Source organism: Scleropages formosus, chromosome 16 (genome assembly GCF_900964775.1).
Source record: "Scleropages formosus chromosome 16, fSclFor1.1, whole genome shotgun sequence".
NCBI lineage: Eukaryota > Metazoa > Chordata > Actinopteri > Osteoglossiformes > Osteoglossidae > Scleropages > Scleropages formosus.
Window position 1 is genome coordinate 18,696,361 of NC_041821.1, and position 17,284 is coordinate 18,713,644.

At 44.0% G+C, this 17,284-nt stretch overlaps 1 protein-coding gene across 1 annotated transcript; it reads right to left on the reverse strand.

Annotated features, from left to right (window-relative positions):
* Positions 1-7,350: 7,350 nt before the first annotated feature.
* Positions 7,351-16,254, reverse strand: opn6a (opsin 6, group member a). The gene is made up of 6 exons (XM_018750784.2): positions 15,764-16,254; positions 13,404-13,609; positions 9,511-9,610; positions 9,203-9,307; positions 8,469-8,692; positions 7,351-7,821 (listed from the first exon to the last, which is right to left on the reverse strand). Exons 1-6 carry the CDS (start codon positions 15,891-15,893, stop codon positions 7,351-7,353), a joined length of 1,236 nt encoding a protein of 411 aa, XP_018606300.1. The 5' UTR covers positions 15,894-16,254.
* Between the last annotated feature and the right edge of the window lie 1,030 nt (positions 16,255-17,284).

Below are 17,284 nucleotides of genomic sequence, written 5' to 3' on the forward strand. Positions count from 1 at the left end.
AAGACCTATGTACACGGAACTGTGTCTTTTTTCCGATGCCTCAAACTGGGCCATAGGGGCAGTAGCTTATCTAAGAGCTGTCACTGAAGATGGCCGTTGTGAAGTTGGATTTGTCCTGGGAAAGGCAAAACTATCACCGCAGCCAGAGCCCACAATCCCACGCCTTGAGCTTTGTGGGGCCGTCCTGGCGGTTGAGATAGCGGAGCTGATCTTAGACGAACTGGACCACAAGCCGGACGCTGTACAATTCTACTGCGACAGCAGGGTGGTCCTCGGATACATCGGTAATGACTCAAAGCGATTCTTTGTCTACGTACACAATCGCGTGAATCGCATACGCCAGTCAACGTCCCCTGAGCAGTGGCATTACGTCCCTTCAGAAGAGAACCCAGCCGACTTAGCCACCAGATCTGTGGCTGCATCACAGCTCATGAACACAATGTGGTTCAAGGGACCTGACTTCCTCTATAAGCCTCCAAAGCCAGAGAAGCACGAGCACTTTGAACTGATAGACCCTGAAATGGACATGGACGTCAGACCGCAAGTAACGGCTCTCGCTACCCACATTGAAGCTAAGCGACTTGGCTCTGAAAGATTCCAGCATTTTTCCACATGGAACTCCTTGTTGAGAGCTGTTTCCCTCTTGATACATCAGGCACGTTCCCACAAGTCAGGCTCCACCGACACATCGCAGCACATGTGTAAAGGATGGCATCAATGTAGCAGGCCTCGCACTCCTGGAGAACTCGAAGCAGCCAGGAGGCTCATACTAGAGTCTGTTCAAAGAGACACATATCCGAACGAATATGCTGCTCTTCAAGCAAACACAGAAGTCCCTAATTCAAGTCCAATCCTGACCCTTGACCCCTACATCAGTGATGGCCTCCTGAGGGTCGGAGGGCGTCTCAGACATGCTTCCCTTGAATCAGAGGTAAAAAACCCAATCATCCTCTCAAAGAATAGCCATGTTACCAAGCTGCTTGTGAAACACCATCACATGGAAGTGAAACACCAGGGGCGTCAGTTCACAGAAGGGGCCATCAGAGCGGCTGGACTGTGGATTGTTGCTGGCAAGAGGCTGGTGAGTTCTATCCTTCATCGCTGTGTAATATGCCGAAAGCTCAGGGGGAAGGTAGAAGTGCAAAAGATGGCTGACCTCCCTCCGGAGCGGCTCAACACATCTCCACCCTTCACGTACGTGGGGCTGGACATATTTGGACCATGGTCGGTGGTCACTCGACGCACTCGTGGAGGTGCAGCGCAAAGCAAAAGGTGGGCCATTCTGTTCACATGTATGAGTACCAGGGGAGTACACATCGAAGTTATAGAGTCTATGGATGCCACCAGCTGTATCAATGCATTGCGGAGATTCTTTGCAGTTAGAGGCCCCGCAAAGCAGCTTAGGTCAGACAGGGGGACTAACTTCGTCGCTGCCAGCGCGGAACTGGGCATGGGGTGTCTTGATGAGAGGCAGACCAGCATCCTGAAGTATCTCCACAGCAACGGCTGCACATGGAAGTTCAATCCCCCGCACGCCTCCCACATGGGGGGAGTGTGGGAGCGTATGATTGGGGTGACACGCAAGATATTAGACTCTATGCTTTTACAAAACAAACGCACTCACCTGACACATGAGGTTCTGTGTACCCTGATGGCAGAGACCTCAGCAATAATCAACGCAAGGCCGCTGGTCCCCATCTCATCGGATCCCTCCTCACCAGTTCTGCTATCCCCTGCCATGCTCCTAACTCAAAAGCCAGGCCTACATGCTCCACCAGGAATCTTCACTGGAAAAGATCTCCTGAAAGGCCAGTGGAGACAAGTGCAAGCGCTTGCGAATGAATTCTGGGGCCGTTGGAGAAACGAATACCTAAGCACTCTCCATTCAAGACGCAAGTGGCACAGAACGCATCGGAACCTGCAACCTGGGGACATTGTGCTGTTACACCAAAGTCAAGCGCCTAGGAATGAGTGGCCTATGGCTCTGGTCACGTCAACCTCTCCAAGCAGCGATGGAAAGGTCCGCACAGTTGAAGTACGGACGTCATCTCAGGGCACCTCGAAGACTTACCTGCGGCCCATCTCCGACGTCGTCCTCCTGCTGGAAAATGACTGGGAGGAACGGGATTGAAAAGGACAGGGAGAAAACAGCTTAAATTTAGTGGCATTAGTCATGCCAGACGGGGAGTGTTCTGCCCGCAGATTTGTTTAGTTCATGTGATTAATTGCTTTGTTGAGCGGAACCTTTATTTCCGTAAGTTATACGCAATTTGTGCACATGCGCTATTTCCATGATGCGCTACTGTCGCGATAGGCATAGTGGAAGCGTCTTGAGTTCTGTGTGCTTTCCTACGCCCGTGGAAGCAATAACTGTAAGTTGTGAAGTTCTTGCAGGCATTGGCTAAAATGTTTACGTGCTTTTAAGTTTGACCTTTGTAATGTAAACTCTGTTTATTCAGCCGTAACTCCACGTTACTGTCTTGTAAAACGCGTGTGTGAGTTCGCGCTGTGTCATGCTGTGAGTTCGTGCTGTGTCATGCTAAGTGTGCTATCGGCAAACGATTTAACTAGTTATTATAACGATTGTTGTAATTAGACTAAGTTTCCTTTACTGTTTCTGTTTATTATAGTTTCACTCGCATTTTCACATTTGGAGACAATAAAGGAGCAAGACGCTCATAATCCTGGCTCGTGAGAATCGAGTTTGGCTTGCTGTTAAACTGCGTTAACGTACTGGGTGTGCACAACACGCAGGGAGAACAGTACAATAACAGTAGACAGGCATATATTTTATTTATACACACACACGACAGCATTAAATGGACTTAACAGATTTATCAAGAAGAAACCCTCCATATGAAGCCTTTTTCATAATTTAGGCCTTAACGGAACTAGAACTAAGAGTTTAACAAGGCCATGTCTTTATGGAAAGGTCCTTTAATTTCTCACCCTCAATTAACTTTTAGGCGTCAGAGGTATGGGAGAAAGTACCACTCTGGCAACGGTTCATTGTCAACTGGACAATTTAACAAAAGCATCTTTTACCAAACTTGAATAAAAGGCGTGGGGAGAAAAAAAAAAAAAATACTTTTAACAGATTTTCTTTTATCCACAAGTGTGAAGTCGCTGGTTGAGTGCTTTGCTGGGGTGTACGGGTGAACACACCATGAATTGTTTCCTGGACAACTTTCATTACCGTGACAAAAATCAATGTTTCTTTTGCCATCTCGCTTTTTATATTCTGAGAGTAAAAGTGCAGAATGAACATTCTGTCTTCCTTTTTGTTATATAGTGTAAAAAGGATGGGCTCTCACAGGGGCTAAAAGACTATTTACCGTGAGGGGTGGATTGTTCTGCCGTGACGTGTCGCTGCTGCGGTGAACATTTACTGTCGGCGCGAGTCTGTTTCGGTGCAACTGCTCCGTAAATTTCAGTGCTTGGCTTCTCATGACACCACTTCTGTTGTGGAGCCCTAGTTAGCAACATAAAAGTCCTGCAAATGCTAAAAAGTCCTGTAGGTGTTAAAAAAAAAAAAAAAAAAAAAAAACCCAAAAACTAACATGGTCTAGAAGAGAGACCGTTTATGTCCTTTTCGCAAACAAAGAAGGATTTCAGAACCGTTCTGCTACCTGCATCGAGCAGGTATTTTCAAAATTTCACATTTTCTCTCTGCGTATCATCTTTAAAATCCGCAAAAGTTCTGCCAGGTTTATGGGAACCTGCAGCACAGTCCGACGTCCAGCATCACCGGGCTCTCGACTCCCTCATTGCTTCTCGCTTCGCTCACCGCGTCCTGCCGGCAGCCTTCACATCGTCCGCTTTGTCTTATAATTCACCCATAAATAACCCTTAGGGAGGTCACTACAGTCAGGGTACACCTTTGTGAGTGCGTGCGCATGTGCGATGCATTTTAAACGGCAACGGGAAGGGGTTGTAAACTGACTTTCAAGAAAAGTAAAGATTCAGTAGTAGTTTACCTGCACTAGTTCAGTGTGTATTGTACTGTACTGTGGTGTATAACACAGTCTGAGGTACAGTTACACTCTCAGTTCCGCTCACACTAGAACTCAATCAATGTGTACACTCTTCCAACATGGCTTAAAGTTTAAGTTAAAGTTTACATGCGCCGCTTTACCCACCGCTGGAGGGGTAAACATTTACGCTCAGTTATTGTGCCGGTTCACTTTTTTACTTCCTCCAGCAAACGAGCAGATGAATCGTGAAGAACTGAAAGATTTCTTCATCGGTCAGATTTTAGGTACAGTTAGGGTTGGCAACCCCCGCAGAAGAGAATAGGGACACTTTTGGGTTCTTTATAGCAAAACAAGGGACAGGGACACTTGGAATTTCTTTGTAGTTAATGTATATATAAAAAAAGTCTCTGCTAAAATGAATGAGAATTAATTTAGCTCACTGACACGTGTGAGAAAAAAAAATTATTTTAATGTCTTGCAAGTCTCACACACCAGTCACATCACTATCTGCTTAGGCCATTAGACTTTCTAACAAGAAAAAAAACTGGAAATTGTTCCTTGGTCTTGTGCATTACGTCGTTCCGTCGATGATTTTCCTGTTTCGCATCTTGTTTTGCGTCGAATGCTCCACCACCGCTGACAGAAAAATCTCTTACAAACTTTACAGTTCGCCATAAACTTGTCCTCCGTCGGTTCTCAGTCTCCCATTCTTTTTTTATACTTCTCTAATCATTTTCGTTTACGAGGTGGACTATTAGTAGCGATGATAACATATCTAGTTAGTAGCTACCTGCCTCGACCCTCTCGTGGGGGGGGGGGGGGGGGGGTTCTCCTTTGGCTTGACCCTTGACCCTTCCCCACACTCAAATTGCATCCAGGTAACGTAGCAACGGCCAATGATAGTCGGACTCACATGCAACACAGGTGTTTCACATCCACTTGCGATTTGTTTTCCAAATCTTTCAACACTTTTATGCAAACTGCTAAGTTTAGGTATGTATGCAATAAATATATGTAAAAAAAAAATACTTTTAAAATGTCTCTGGGTGTGAAAGAAAGGTTAATACGGGACAAACCGCGTTCCGTATGGTTTCAATATATACGGAACGCAACTTTTAAAGAAACGAAAAACTAGAAAAAGAGTGTAAGAGAGGTTGAAGCGACACAAAATTTGAAAATGATGCGCTATCACTCACTGTTAGTAACAGTAGTAAAGTTTACACTTACTTTTGGGCGGAAGAAAACGTCACTGTCCACGTTCTGCTCAAATCCTGTGTTATTAGAATACCACCTGGTGCTTAAAGCGCGCGCACACATTTACAGCTCTGTCCGGTGGCGGGAGGCCGGTCGCGAGCCCGAAGCCGTAGTAGTGAGCGCGCGCCTGTCCCGCCCGAGCTCGCTTTTATCGGGCTGAGCGCCCGCCCTTCGCGCCCTTCGCCGCCGCCCCGCAGCCCCGCAGCCCGGCGCTCTGCGGACGAGCGGCAGCGGCAAAGCAAGCGGTTAAACGATGTACGCGCTGCCCTGGACTGTGTGGGGCTGGAAGAGCTCGCGTAGCATTTCTCTATTTCTGCACCACAGCGCTCAGCCTCAGCTTCCGCTGAACATCATCATGATCACAAACGTGACAAGTCCTTCTCATCAGCAAGTCCTGTGTATTCATGTATTAACGTAATATTTGGCACACATACAGTATTTATAAGCTCCTTTGTCATAGGCAACAGATATCGTTTTCAGCATAAAAAGGTTTTGGAATTAGAAGGTAAGTTGAAAAATTAATTGTTTTATAATTCAGCACAGGACATAAGTTTCTCCAGTGCTTGAAGTAAAATGTCATTTAGTACAACGAAAAAAATGGGGTAAACTAGGTGACTGTGCACTGAAATGACAGATTTGAAATAAAACTGCAATTCTGTGCAACTTGACACTTTTTTAACTGTTATTAAGATACTGTAGTTTGGAGAGGAACACTACTGTTTTCTCTTTCTTTGTTTGTCTATGCAAGTGATGAGTTCAGTTTTTTTTCTTTTCTTTTCTTTTCTTTTTTTTTTTTTGCTTTTTGTGTCCAGGGGAGCAGTTATAACACTTTTGCTCTCCCCAAACTCACAAGTTATACCCCTATAAAACAAACAGACAGATAGATAGATAGATTTAGGCTCTTCTTGGGACGGAAGAAGTGTGTGGGGCTGACAGGTGTGAGGTTGTTGACTAGGTGCACACTTAGTATAAACATGGTATAAATTTCAAGCCACACACAGTTATTACCTGGCCGTAAACACTGATTAGGCGTTTGTACACCGCACTCTGCTGAGCAAGGCTGTGCCCTCCTGCGGTGTACCCTGGCAGGGTCATCCCATGCCAAACCCAGTCCAAAACCCCTGTCCCTACTTGCCATGGTCACCACCTTCTCCCTGCTCAGCCTAGAGGTCGGTTGTTTCCAATGCTATCGATCAGTTCAAGAAAACAAAACTTCAGATTTTGCATATAGACATGCGTGTGTGTGCTTACTGTTGTTTATCTCCAGCTTTACCATAGTGCAGCATGATATAAAATAAGGTATTATTATGTAGTACAGTAAGGTATTATGGTATTATTGCTATGGTGTGTGGGGGTGCGGTGGCGCAGTGGGTTGGACCGCAGTCCTACTCTCCGGTGGGTCTGGGGTTCGAGTCCTGCTTGGGGTGCCTTGTGACGGACTGGCGTCCCGTCCTGGGTGCGTCCCCTTCCCCCTCCGGCCTTACGCCCTGTGTTGCCGGATAGGCTCCGGTTCCCCGTGACCCTGTAAGGGACAAGCGGTTCTGAAAATGTGTGTGTGTGTGTGTGTGTGTGCTATGGTGTGTGTGAAACGTTTTTTCAAATGATCTTGTTTGTACCGTGCTTGTCGAATCCCATACTTAGACTGGTACTGAGGTTCAAATTTTCAGTCTTATGTTCTCTACTTCAATTTTCTCTTGAAAACATACCTAAGTAAAATCAGCAAATTAAGATGAATACAAATGCATATGAATGCATTAAACAATACAAAAATCAACTTTCTATGTCACAAATATCGCTAATGGCTGAGAAATAGCTTAGGAAATTCTTAGTATCATTTGTTTTCGCTTTCTTCAGTCTTATTGGCAACCTTCACATTTACCAGGGTAACTCACAGAGTTGCACACCAATTCTGTCATAATACAGAAATATCTTTATTCAAATTTACCAACACAAATTGAAGAAATAAGACAGAAAAATAAATTACATATGTCATATACAAAAAAAAAGAGTGATTCTTTTCAGCTGTACACACATTTCTAAAATCCATGAAGATTTTTTATTTTTTTTTTTTAGAGTAATATTCATTTTATAGAAAAAGCACAAACAAATGAAAAGTGTTTCTTCATAGTCTGTGACTTTCAAATTCAGGTGAATCAGGGGACACTGGGATGAAAAAGACATTGGGGTTGGCGGGGGGCGGAGTCTCCGGCGGACTCCCCACTCCTGAGTCAGGGCTGGGTGAGGGCTTAGGAGGCTCCTCTGCCATGTACTTTTTTTCCACATCATATGAGGGTGGCAGTGGTGGAAGCGGAGGTGGGGGTCCTTCTGCCCGTGCCTTGATTTGCCTAAAGCGCTTGAGCTTGACAGTATCCTTGCCCTCACGTGCACACGGCAGAAGCACGCCCACATCCCGTCGGAACTTTGAGCTCAGGCCGAAGTAGATGAGCGGGTTGTAGAAGCTGGCCGATTTGGCGAAGAGCCGTGTAAATATGCTCGTCAGACTGGGTACCTGGAAGCCCCAGGCTGACCACATGGAGACCACGGCGTACGGTGACCATGCCAGGATGAAAGCCGTGCAGATCACAATCGAGACCTGTAGTGGACCACAAGTGGTCAGAAAAAACACAAACACAAACTTGTACCACTGATATCATCACGTGGTCATTGTCACATATTTGTCTTCAGTAAATAACATTGTCAGTAAATCACCAATATACTAGCTGACACAAATATACTTCTAGGGTTACCTGCTTCACAACAATGCTGCAAATTTAAAGAAATCTGATCAGGGATTTTCCCTATCTGGAATGTTGTGAGATGAACTGGGTTACATTCACATGAAGAAGAACTGAGACAGCGATAGAGCAGCACATTAATTAGCACACTTACACACTAATGGCAATTTAAGTTCCCCAATTCACCTGTCTTTGGACCATGGAAGAAAACCAGAGCACCCAGAAGAAACTCACACAAACAAAGAGCTCTTCCTAAAATGTTTGTCTTCTGTCCACCAAAATTTGGGAACACTAAACAAGAACTGTAAACACTAGTAAAGTGAGCTGAATTTGGGTGCATTCTACTGACATCTATCAGCTAGGCTTAAGTAAACAGTTTGTGTTCATTCTGCTGAAATTTTAGAAAATATGTATATATATGTATAGCTATATATTTATGTTTGTTAGCAGCTTTGTCAGTAGGCAAAGTTCCTATTCCTTTCTGAACAAGATGTGAGTGACTCACTATTGTCACATCCCTCTCGATCTTCCTCTGCCTCTCGGTCAGGTCCCCATCGGCCGACAAGGCGTTGCCTCGCTTCACTGTGTTAATGATAGACACGTAGGAGAAGAGCATCACGAGCACAGGCAGAAAGAAGCAAAATATGAGGATGGACACGATGTAGGACTTGTAGATGGTGGAGAAGTTGGCTTTGGCCCAGTCCACTTCACATGTCCCATACCCACGGTCTGAAGGGAAAAGCATGTAGAATGGATTAGAAGCAAATTATCTTTCAGTCAATTACAATTACAGACAATGCACATGTATTTATGCAATGACACATACAGAGTCTGTATACCGCAAATGTGAAATTTGTTCTTTGGGAAGGAGTCATTTGAGGGACTTATACCTCGCTGCTTGGGTGAGGCTGTTCTTGAACCTCTTTGTAACATTAGAAGATTATAAATATTAAATAGAAGGGTTAGCAGGCTACAAGAAAAGTACCATAGGCCACTGGGCCAAAGGGACCACTTGTGTTTTTCAAGAATGCTGGTTTTTCTTGGTTAGACTAACAGGGTGGTGACTGTGTAAAAATCATCCCTCCAGTGTTTGATTAAAACTTGAGTTATTACACTGTCAGACCTGCAGATGCATTGAAGAAACACAAGGATTTGAGCATGGAAGAGCACTACTGGTTTCACTATATGATACCACTAAACACTGCTCAGGAGAACAGCATGCCAGTTCTGCCACCTGACCTGTGTAGCTTCCCCAGCCGAGAAGAGGAGTTCCAGCCCAGAAGGCAGCCCCCACCCAGATGAAAACCAGACTAATGAAGATTGTATTGTTGTTGAGGCAGTGGGCTGTAGAAAAAAAACACGTACATTTCCATAAGAAATCCAGTGTAATCACTGAACAGGAAATGGGATCACTAGTGTAGTATTAGTTGACACTAGCTGTTACAGCACCTGTAGCATTGTGCAAGAAGTTTTATAATGAGAAAATTACTCCTGAGACAGATGATGACATTTCTAGTTAGAACTTGAATGTGTTTTCAGATTTGTACCTTTATTTGGATGGCATCCCTTTATATATCTTGTCACACTGATGACTGTGAGGGTGTTGATGCTAGCCAAGCCAAAAAGCAATGTGCAGAATCCATCCACCTGAAAAAAGACACATTATTGTGAGGAATTCAAGTTTTCAATTCAATTCATGTTTATAGACTGCTCTTCTCACCAGTGACACAAAGTGCCAAACAAAGTTGCTGTTGATGATCCAGTGTTGCAGGGTGTGAAAAACAGCACTTGCATTTAACTATAGAGTAAGAAAGCTGCCAGCTGAGGAGAGAAAAACAAAAGAACCTCCAAACTGCAAAGAAATGAAGAAAAATAAACCACTGCGGGTTCAAGTATCAGTGACTGCTCACCCTTCCTGGGTATTGCAACGTGTTGACAGGAAACCTATCTGGACACATCTGATACAGAAAAGATCTGAACAACTGTAGGCTAAAAAACACTGAGCTATAGTCTATGGAAGGTCAGTTCATTGCCAGGCCCACGGTTGATGATCCTGTCAGCTGCGATATGAAAAAATCTGCTCTACCATTGTCACAATACGTGACTCATTATTTGGTATGAATGAATAACCCAGGACCATGCAAGTCTTAACTCTTGTCATACCTGAAGCTGTCAAAGATGGGATACAGATCGTCTGCTTATGGAAATTATTTAAAAAGAACAACCTTCTTCTTACTGACATGTAAGTGCAGTTCCAGGCTGGATTAATTAATTCTGCAGCAAGGCTATCCACAGAGCTGATTCATAGAGGTTATGCAATTGATTGATTGATTTATTGATTGAAAAGGCTAGCCAATAACATTATTTGAAGGGGGAGGAAGGGGGCAATGGCAATATCCATATCCCTTGTTCACATATAAGGCAACAATCACAGACAAAGCAACACCGCATGTTCAGGGCCACAATTAAAATAAATTTTAACCAAGGCCATTACAGGCACTGGTTTCAAGGGTGCAACTACTCAATTTCGGTTTAGACTTTACTTATGTGAAAGAGGGCAGAATTAATATACCAATGTTACATTTACATCATTTAATTGTGGCATGGTATTTTTGGAAATTTTTTAAACAGAATATCAGACTATCATCCCTGCAGACAATACACACACACATTCTCAGAACCACTTGTCCCATACGGGGTCGCGGGGAACCGGAGCCCTCCCGGTAACACAGGGCGTAAGGCCAGAGGAGGAGGGGACACACCCCGGACAGGACGCCAGCACGTCGCAAGGCACCCCAAGCGGGACTCGAACCCCAGACCCACCGGAGAGCAGGACTGTGGTCCAACCCACTGTGCCACCGCACCCCCTGCAGACAATATTAAAAGAAAAATCATCTGTCCAAACAGACTGTCAACAAATGAACTAGCTATTCAGTCAGAATTTCAGGTAAGTAGTAACATTATTTGATTAACCTACATTGGTAAGTAAATAGTTTCTTGGGATCCTGCAATTGGTCCCTCCAGCAATACTATCAGTACTGTATGACTTTATAAAAAGAATGGGGTCAAGTGCCAAGCCATTCAAACAGCTTTTTCAGAAGTCATCCTGGGCCGTAACCTTGGTAGTCTGAGCAACAATTACAGAGTTATTCATGTGATGAGAAACTGAGCAAAGCTCCTCCCCAAGCGCTGGGCAGTTCATTGAGTCCCCGGGGCAGAGGCTGCTGCTAATCACCTCTAAGTAATCGCATCAGAGGTCCTTATCCAGCCAGTGTCTCACCTTCCATGTGAAAGCCGCTTGCTTGCCCTGTTTTTTGGCAAAATTTACTGTCGGGTGCAGCTTGGAATAACGAGAGACTCAAAAACTTAGAAAACATAACATTTCATTTTTGTCCTACACAAATATTACATTGAATCTTTGTTTAAGGGACAGTGGTCCTATGTTTTCTTTGGGATACCATTTATTCAATTATTAATCACAAAGGATTGGGAATTTGTGAAGATATTAAGGTATAAATCAGACACTAATAAAAATGCATTCCCTTAGGTTTGCTGGACCAGATTTTACCAGCCCCATTTTAGTGTGCTGTATGTCTTATCCATCCAATAAGTCCAGTACCCACTGAAACAAAATACAGAAAACTCTGGGAAGCATTTTAATTTTCTCAGCAGGTCTCTTTTAAGGGCTATTCAGTTCTTCCTGAAAGCATAGTGTGAACAACAGCTATCTTTATTTTTATATATTTTTTCAACCCTTCCATGAACAATGAAATATGCATGTGGACATTACATACAAAACGCAGTAAATGTGCAACCTCGGTTGTATTTTAAAAGAAACCCTTTCCTTTTACACCTTTACATAGTGCTATTATTTAAAAAATACTGGTAATGCTTTACATTTCTTTATACAGGCTTTTAAGATGTTAATTTAAGAGTTGTTCAAACATCTCCAGGAAAGAAGGAAAGCTTTATGGTAAAGGAAGATATTTTACCGTTAAGCACAGATGCAACTTTGATAAAAGAGTCCGGGAAATGACACTGTGCTATGCGATGATGAGTGGTTGCCGGGATGGAGGCAACATCTGCCCCTGCAGCAGTGTTGACGTCTCAAACTAAGTGCTGACACAAACAGTTAACAATAAGATGTGCAAAAAAAAGTCAGCGAGTTCGTGCAATTGATGTGTTGATGCAACCACCACTGGAATGTGCGAAGAAGACAGTGTGGATACAGTCAACAATGAGACATTTAAAAGTGACTGTGGATGGAATGCAAAAAGACCAGAGTGTGAAAACAGTCAACACTGACATGTGCACAAAACTGACAGCAGATGCCAGTTCTGGCAGCCTAGTAGCTCTGAGGTGCCTAACCCAGCTGTGTGAGATGATGATGAGGGCAAGAAGCCTTATACTGTACAGTCCGGGTGGATAGCAGTCCGAACCATTAATTCTTTATTGCCAGGTACTGTGTTGTATGATGGGATTTGTATTTTTGATACTCACAATAACTCACCTGTTATATATTAAGACTGACAATAATACACATGCTGTAATTAATAAAAAAAAATCTTCCTGCAATAGTTTTTTTGAAGTGACATAGACATTTTTGAGATTGAGACTCTGATGTGTCGTCATATGGAAATCTGCGTAGAACATTTCCCATCTTGAACTGAATACATGCGGTAATCTGACTTTATATTAATAACTTTGAAAATTCATGTAGTTTTTTAAAACATGCAGGTGATAGAATCTCACCTTGCAGCTGAAACTTTGCTGTAAACCAAACTGTATCTCGAGTAATGTGCTGAAGCTGAATTAAAAACCCAACCTCAAAAATAGGTAAATAAGTGTAAAACTGCAACCAAATCCAATGTGCAAAATACAAAGAAGATTGTTTTGCTGATATATTCTCAAAATAGTTGTTAAACACACACACACACACACACACACACACACACACACACACACACACACACACATTTTCAGAACCGCCTGTCCCATACAGGGTTGCAGGGAACCGGAGCCTACCCGGTAACACAGGATGTAAGGCCAGAGGGGGAGGGGACACACCCAGGACGGGACACCAGTCCGTCGCAAGGCACCCCAAGCGGGACTCAAACCCCAGACCCACTAGAGAGCAGGACTGTGGTCCAACCCACTGCGCCACCGCACCCCCAGCTGTTAAACAAGCCTAACTATAAATCACTCTTTTCTTTAAAAAACCATAATACTTTTTTCTTAGTATATTTGTAATTAAAATGCACGTCTAATGATCTGAATCAAAAATGTAACGATAGCCCTAAATGAGAACAATTCATTTTCCTGTCACCATTCAGAAAAGGTCATGACTACAAGCGATATATGCACATTCTCTAGGAATGTAAGAAAAGAAAAACAGCCCCGACTATATTAAACCCACTTAAAATGTAGACGAGGGCCTTACCTGGCACGTCCAAATTGAGGTGATTATGAACCCGTCGTCCCGGAAGACGTTGAAGATCTCAATGATGCCACGGGAGTAACCGAACACGGAGATGCTGGCATCGGAGATGGCCAGGTTGAAGGTGAGAAAGTCGGTGGGCTGGAGGGAAGCCCTCTGCTTGTAGAGAACGAAGATCACGATGCTGTTTCCGAACCACGAGAGCCACCCTGCAGTGGGGGATGACGCGGAAGCAGAGGTCACCCAGGTCTGCAGAACCAGCTGCACCACAGAACTGGCCCCAGCTTTCGCTACAGGTCACAACAATTGACTGCACACTATTTTTAGCCAATGTTGAGCAGTCTGCCTTCCAGCCTTGGACATAAGCAAATTACCTGCATCTCATGCGGTGATGGGGAAACATACTGTTTCACCCTTACTTTATTATGACAGAGAAGACACACCAGCGGTTCCAGAACAGATTTTTAACAGTGACAGCACTTACATCAAGAACAATCGAGGCTTAGGCTTCAGTTCTCAATTTTTTTTTTTTTGGATGTACATTTGGTTGCGCTTAATATAACACATTATAATTTGCCATTAAATAGGGTTAAAATAACGGACTCTGGTAGCCTACAGAGCTTCCCTCTTTTTCCAGTAACAATGGCACGAGCTTGGAGCCCTGCTGAGGCTTATCGAATGCTAATGCAGCCCTTAGGCGCTGTCCACCTGCAACTGGGATGAAGAGTGACAAATCCAGTGTTGCTGAATGATAAGCTCTATGGGTTTGTTTTAGAAGGGATCGCATTAAGGTCTAGACTGGCAGGGAATCGTCTCCTCCAGGTCAAGCCGTTTTACCTCCACAGATTAGAGGGGATATGAATGGAGGTGATTAGCCCTTGTGTGACACCGAACGTTGCTGTGTCGTGTACCACCGTGGGTGAGAGGACAGCTACGCAGCCACACTACGCAGGTAGCTATAATGACATAAGACAATAAAAACCACAAAAGGTGCGCGGTGGCAAGAATTAATTCTACGGAGCTCCATAGAATTAATTCCTCGGCGTGAATGTCAGCACATCAAGTGGGTCTCGTGAATTCTGATGACAGCTCCTTGTACCAGTTTAAACTTTCAGTTTCAGCATGAAACCAGCAGGAGATCTAGGCGCCTTACACACGGACTTCTTCACATACCAACATACTAACAACATACCAAAACATTTCTAGACGGTGCCTGCTGACGCTGGAATATGTCTCTGTCCTCGCATCGGTGTTCTCAGTCTATTCTGCACTTGAATTAAATTTTATCATGCCACCCAACAGTTGCTTTATTTTTTTTTTTTTTATTTCCTTATTCCAACAATTAAATTTTTAAGTGATTTGCAGTGATATCTTTGCTTCTTACTCTCCGGTTCTTAACCTGGGTAAATTCTAGGGCCAGGATGAAAACCACTACAACGTGAGCCTCGCTAAAATTTTTAAAACTACATTAATCATGCAGTCAGGGACCACATAAGCCACACACACACACACATTTTCAGAACCGCTTGTCCCTTACGGGGTCACGGAGCCTACCCGGCAACACAGGGCGCAAGGCCAGAGGGGGAAGGGGACACACCCAGGACAGGACGCCAGTCTGCCGCAAGGCACCCCAAGCGGGACTTGAACCCCAGACCCACCGAAGAGCAGGACTGCAGTCCAACCCACTGCGCCACCGCACCCCTTCCCACATAAGCCAAAAATGCGGAAATCTTTAAAGCTATTTGAATTTAAACACTAAGATTTTTTTGAACACACCAAGCGTACAAAAGCAAATTATTCTAACAGTGCTGCCTGAAAGTATGAGCCCTAGGGGTGGTCATTATTTTTGCATAATAAAATGTTAAAACAAAACTAATAAAACCTAAATGTTAAATATTAAAGTTAACACAAGAAAAGAATAAAAGGTGATGATTTACACACCTGATTCTATTTACCTAGTTGGTTTAACCAGTACAACTTGGGTGGGATATTTTTACACCTGCACTGAATGTGTGTTTCTGCGACACATCATGTCATTTCCTAAAGCAACACCTGTTACGTCACATGACAAAGAACGATTCTCATTAAATAAACAATTCATGGTAAAACTAAGGGACATAACTGTCAGGAGGGGGTTCGCATACATTGATTATGTATCAGTTACGGACTAGAAGTCACATTGTGACTATCAGAATTAGCTAGTGAGTGACAGTTAGAGCCGCTTTCCATCTTGCGCGGTACAGACTGACAAGTGAAGTGACGAGGACACCGAACGCGTTATTATTATTTATTCCACCGACCTTTTTTGCTTTTGCCGCAGCAGAGAAAGTGGGAGAAGCCTGACCTCCGGCTCCGGGACTCACCGAGCACCAGGAGATACACCCCAATGATGGTCTCTCCTTGGTCCGACAGGGGAGGCTCCTTGCTCACGAGGCTGTAGTTGTTGTTCCTCCACGGGATGCTCACCACAGGGATGAGGCTTCGCACCGACATCCCTTCTCTCCCCGACCGCTGCGAGCTTCTGCGCAGCACTTTGCTCCCCGCAGCTCTCTCTCTCTCTCTCTCTCTCTCTCTCTCTCTCGCTTTCTCTCTCTCTCCCTGTGTGCGCGCGGGAACCACCTCGGCGGCGCTCCTCCCCAGCTCGCGCGCTCTAAAAATACTTGCGCGCGCTGTCCGGACGCTGACGCACGCCCCTCTAATCCAATTTCTGTCAAAAAAAAGAAAAAGAAAAAAGAAGAGCAACAGCGCTATGGGTGTTGCCGATGGACGTCGGCTCGGCTCCCTTTGGGAGATGGTTCAAGTGGCCGAAGTGGACGCGTTTTGGAGCGGAGCCCGTCGAGCGCGCGCTGCAGTCCATGATCAGTCCGCGTGTCCCGCTATTCCCGCGCAAGTGTTTCAGCACATCCGGGTCACTCAGTGTACTGTACTGTCCGAACGCCCTACGGTGGTGTGAAGTCCTGCATTTTCAAGTGAATAAACAGCACCGTAGTAACAGACAGAATTATTATTAATTATAAAAGTGAACACTTTAAAATGTTGGTATTGTTGCTGCTGCTACTGTTGCATTTTTGAGAATTACCGGGTGGTATTTGAGGCTTCGGTGTTCATAGGGTTGGGGTCACACTTAGGCTAAGTCTTAGCTATGAGAATGAAAACTATGAAACTGTGTTTAATGTTTATCTATCTATCTATCTATCTATTGAGGGGAAAAAAAATGGCAAGATGAACAGGAAAACTCAACAGAATTAACGTGTTATAAAGAGCACACTGAAACAGATGTTTTAGGCAAGGCTCTTGAGGGACACAATAAAGCAGAGGCTATACGGTTCCAAGGTGTTGCGAGAACAAGTGGGTCTTTGGCATGAACCTGAAGGTCAGGAGACTTGGGAGCAGATCTGATACTGAGGACGAAGGAAAGCAATAGTTCATTTTACTGTAATCTGAAGCAAACGTTTAAGTATAGAACCGTATTTCAGTATTGTTGGAAAGAGGATTTATTACTGTTAGTTACAAAGTTAATGGTCACTTAGGCCAGACTGGGTAAAGCAATGATTCTTATATTCATGGCTTGCAGAATAACTAAGCCAAGTGTCATAAAAATGAAATAGTAGAAATATGTTTTATCTGCTCAAATTAACACAATATAAGTTCCTAAAAGAAGCTCTGTATACAAATATTGAAGATAAACCCATAGATTGAGCCTCACATTTGATATCTTCTGTCAATGTCACTCAGTGCAAGTTTTGTGCTACTTGGATTTTACATAGCCTGTTTTAATGAAAGGATCACAAAAAAAAAAAAATCCATAAATCAAGAAAATGCTATGAAATGGAAGACATTTTATGAGAAACAGTATTCCAGAAGGAAATGAGGATAAAATGCGG

Bases quoted from the DNA above. Each gene is read 5' to 3' on its own strand.
- opn6a (XM_018750784.2), bottom strand. From the start codon at position 15,893: ATGTCGGTGCGAAGCCTCATCCCTGTGGTGAGCATCCCGTGGAGGAAC. The intron at 13,610-15,763 runs GTGAGTCCCGGA...CCCCCACTGCAG, and splicing joins GGTGTATCTCCTGGTGCTCG to GGTGGCTCTCGTGGTTCGGA. The intron at 7,822-8,468 runs GTGAGTCACTCA...GGTCCACTACAG, and splicing joins TCGAGAGGGATGTGACAATA to GTCTCGATTGTGATCTGCAC.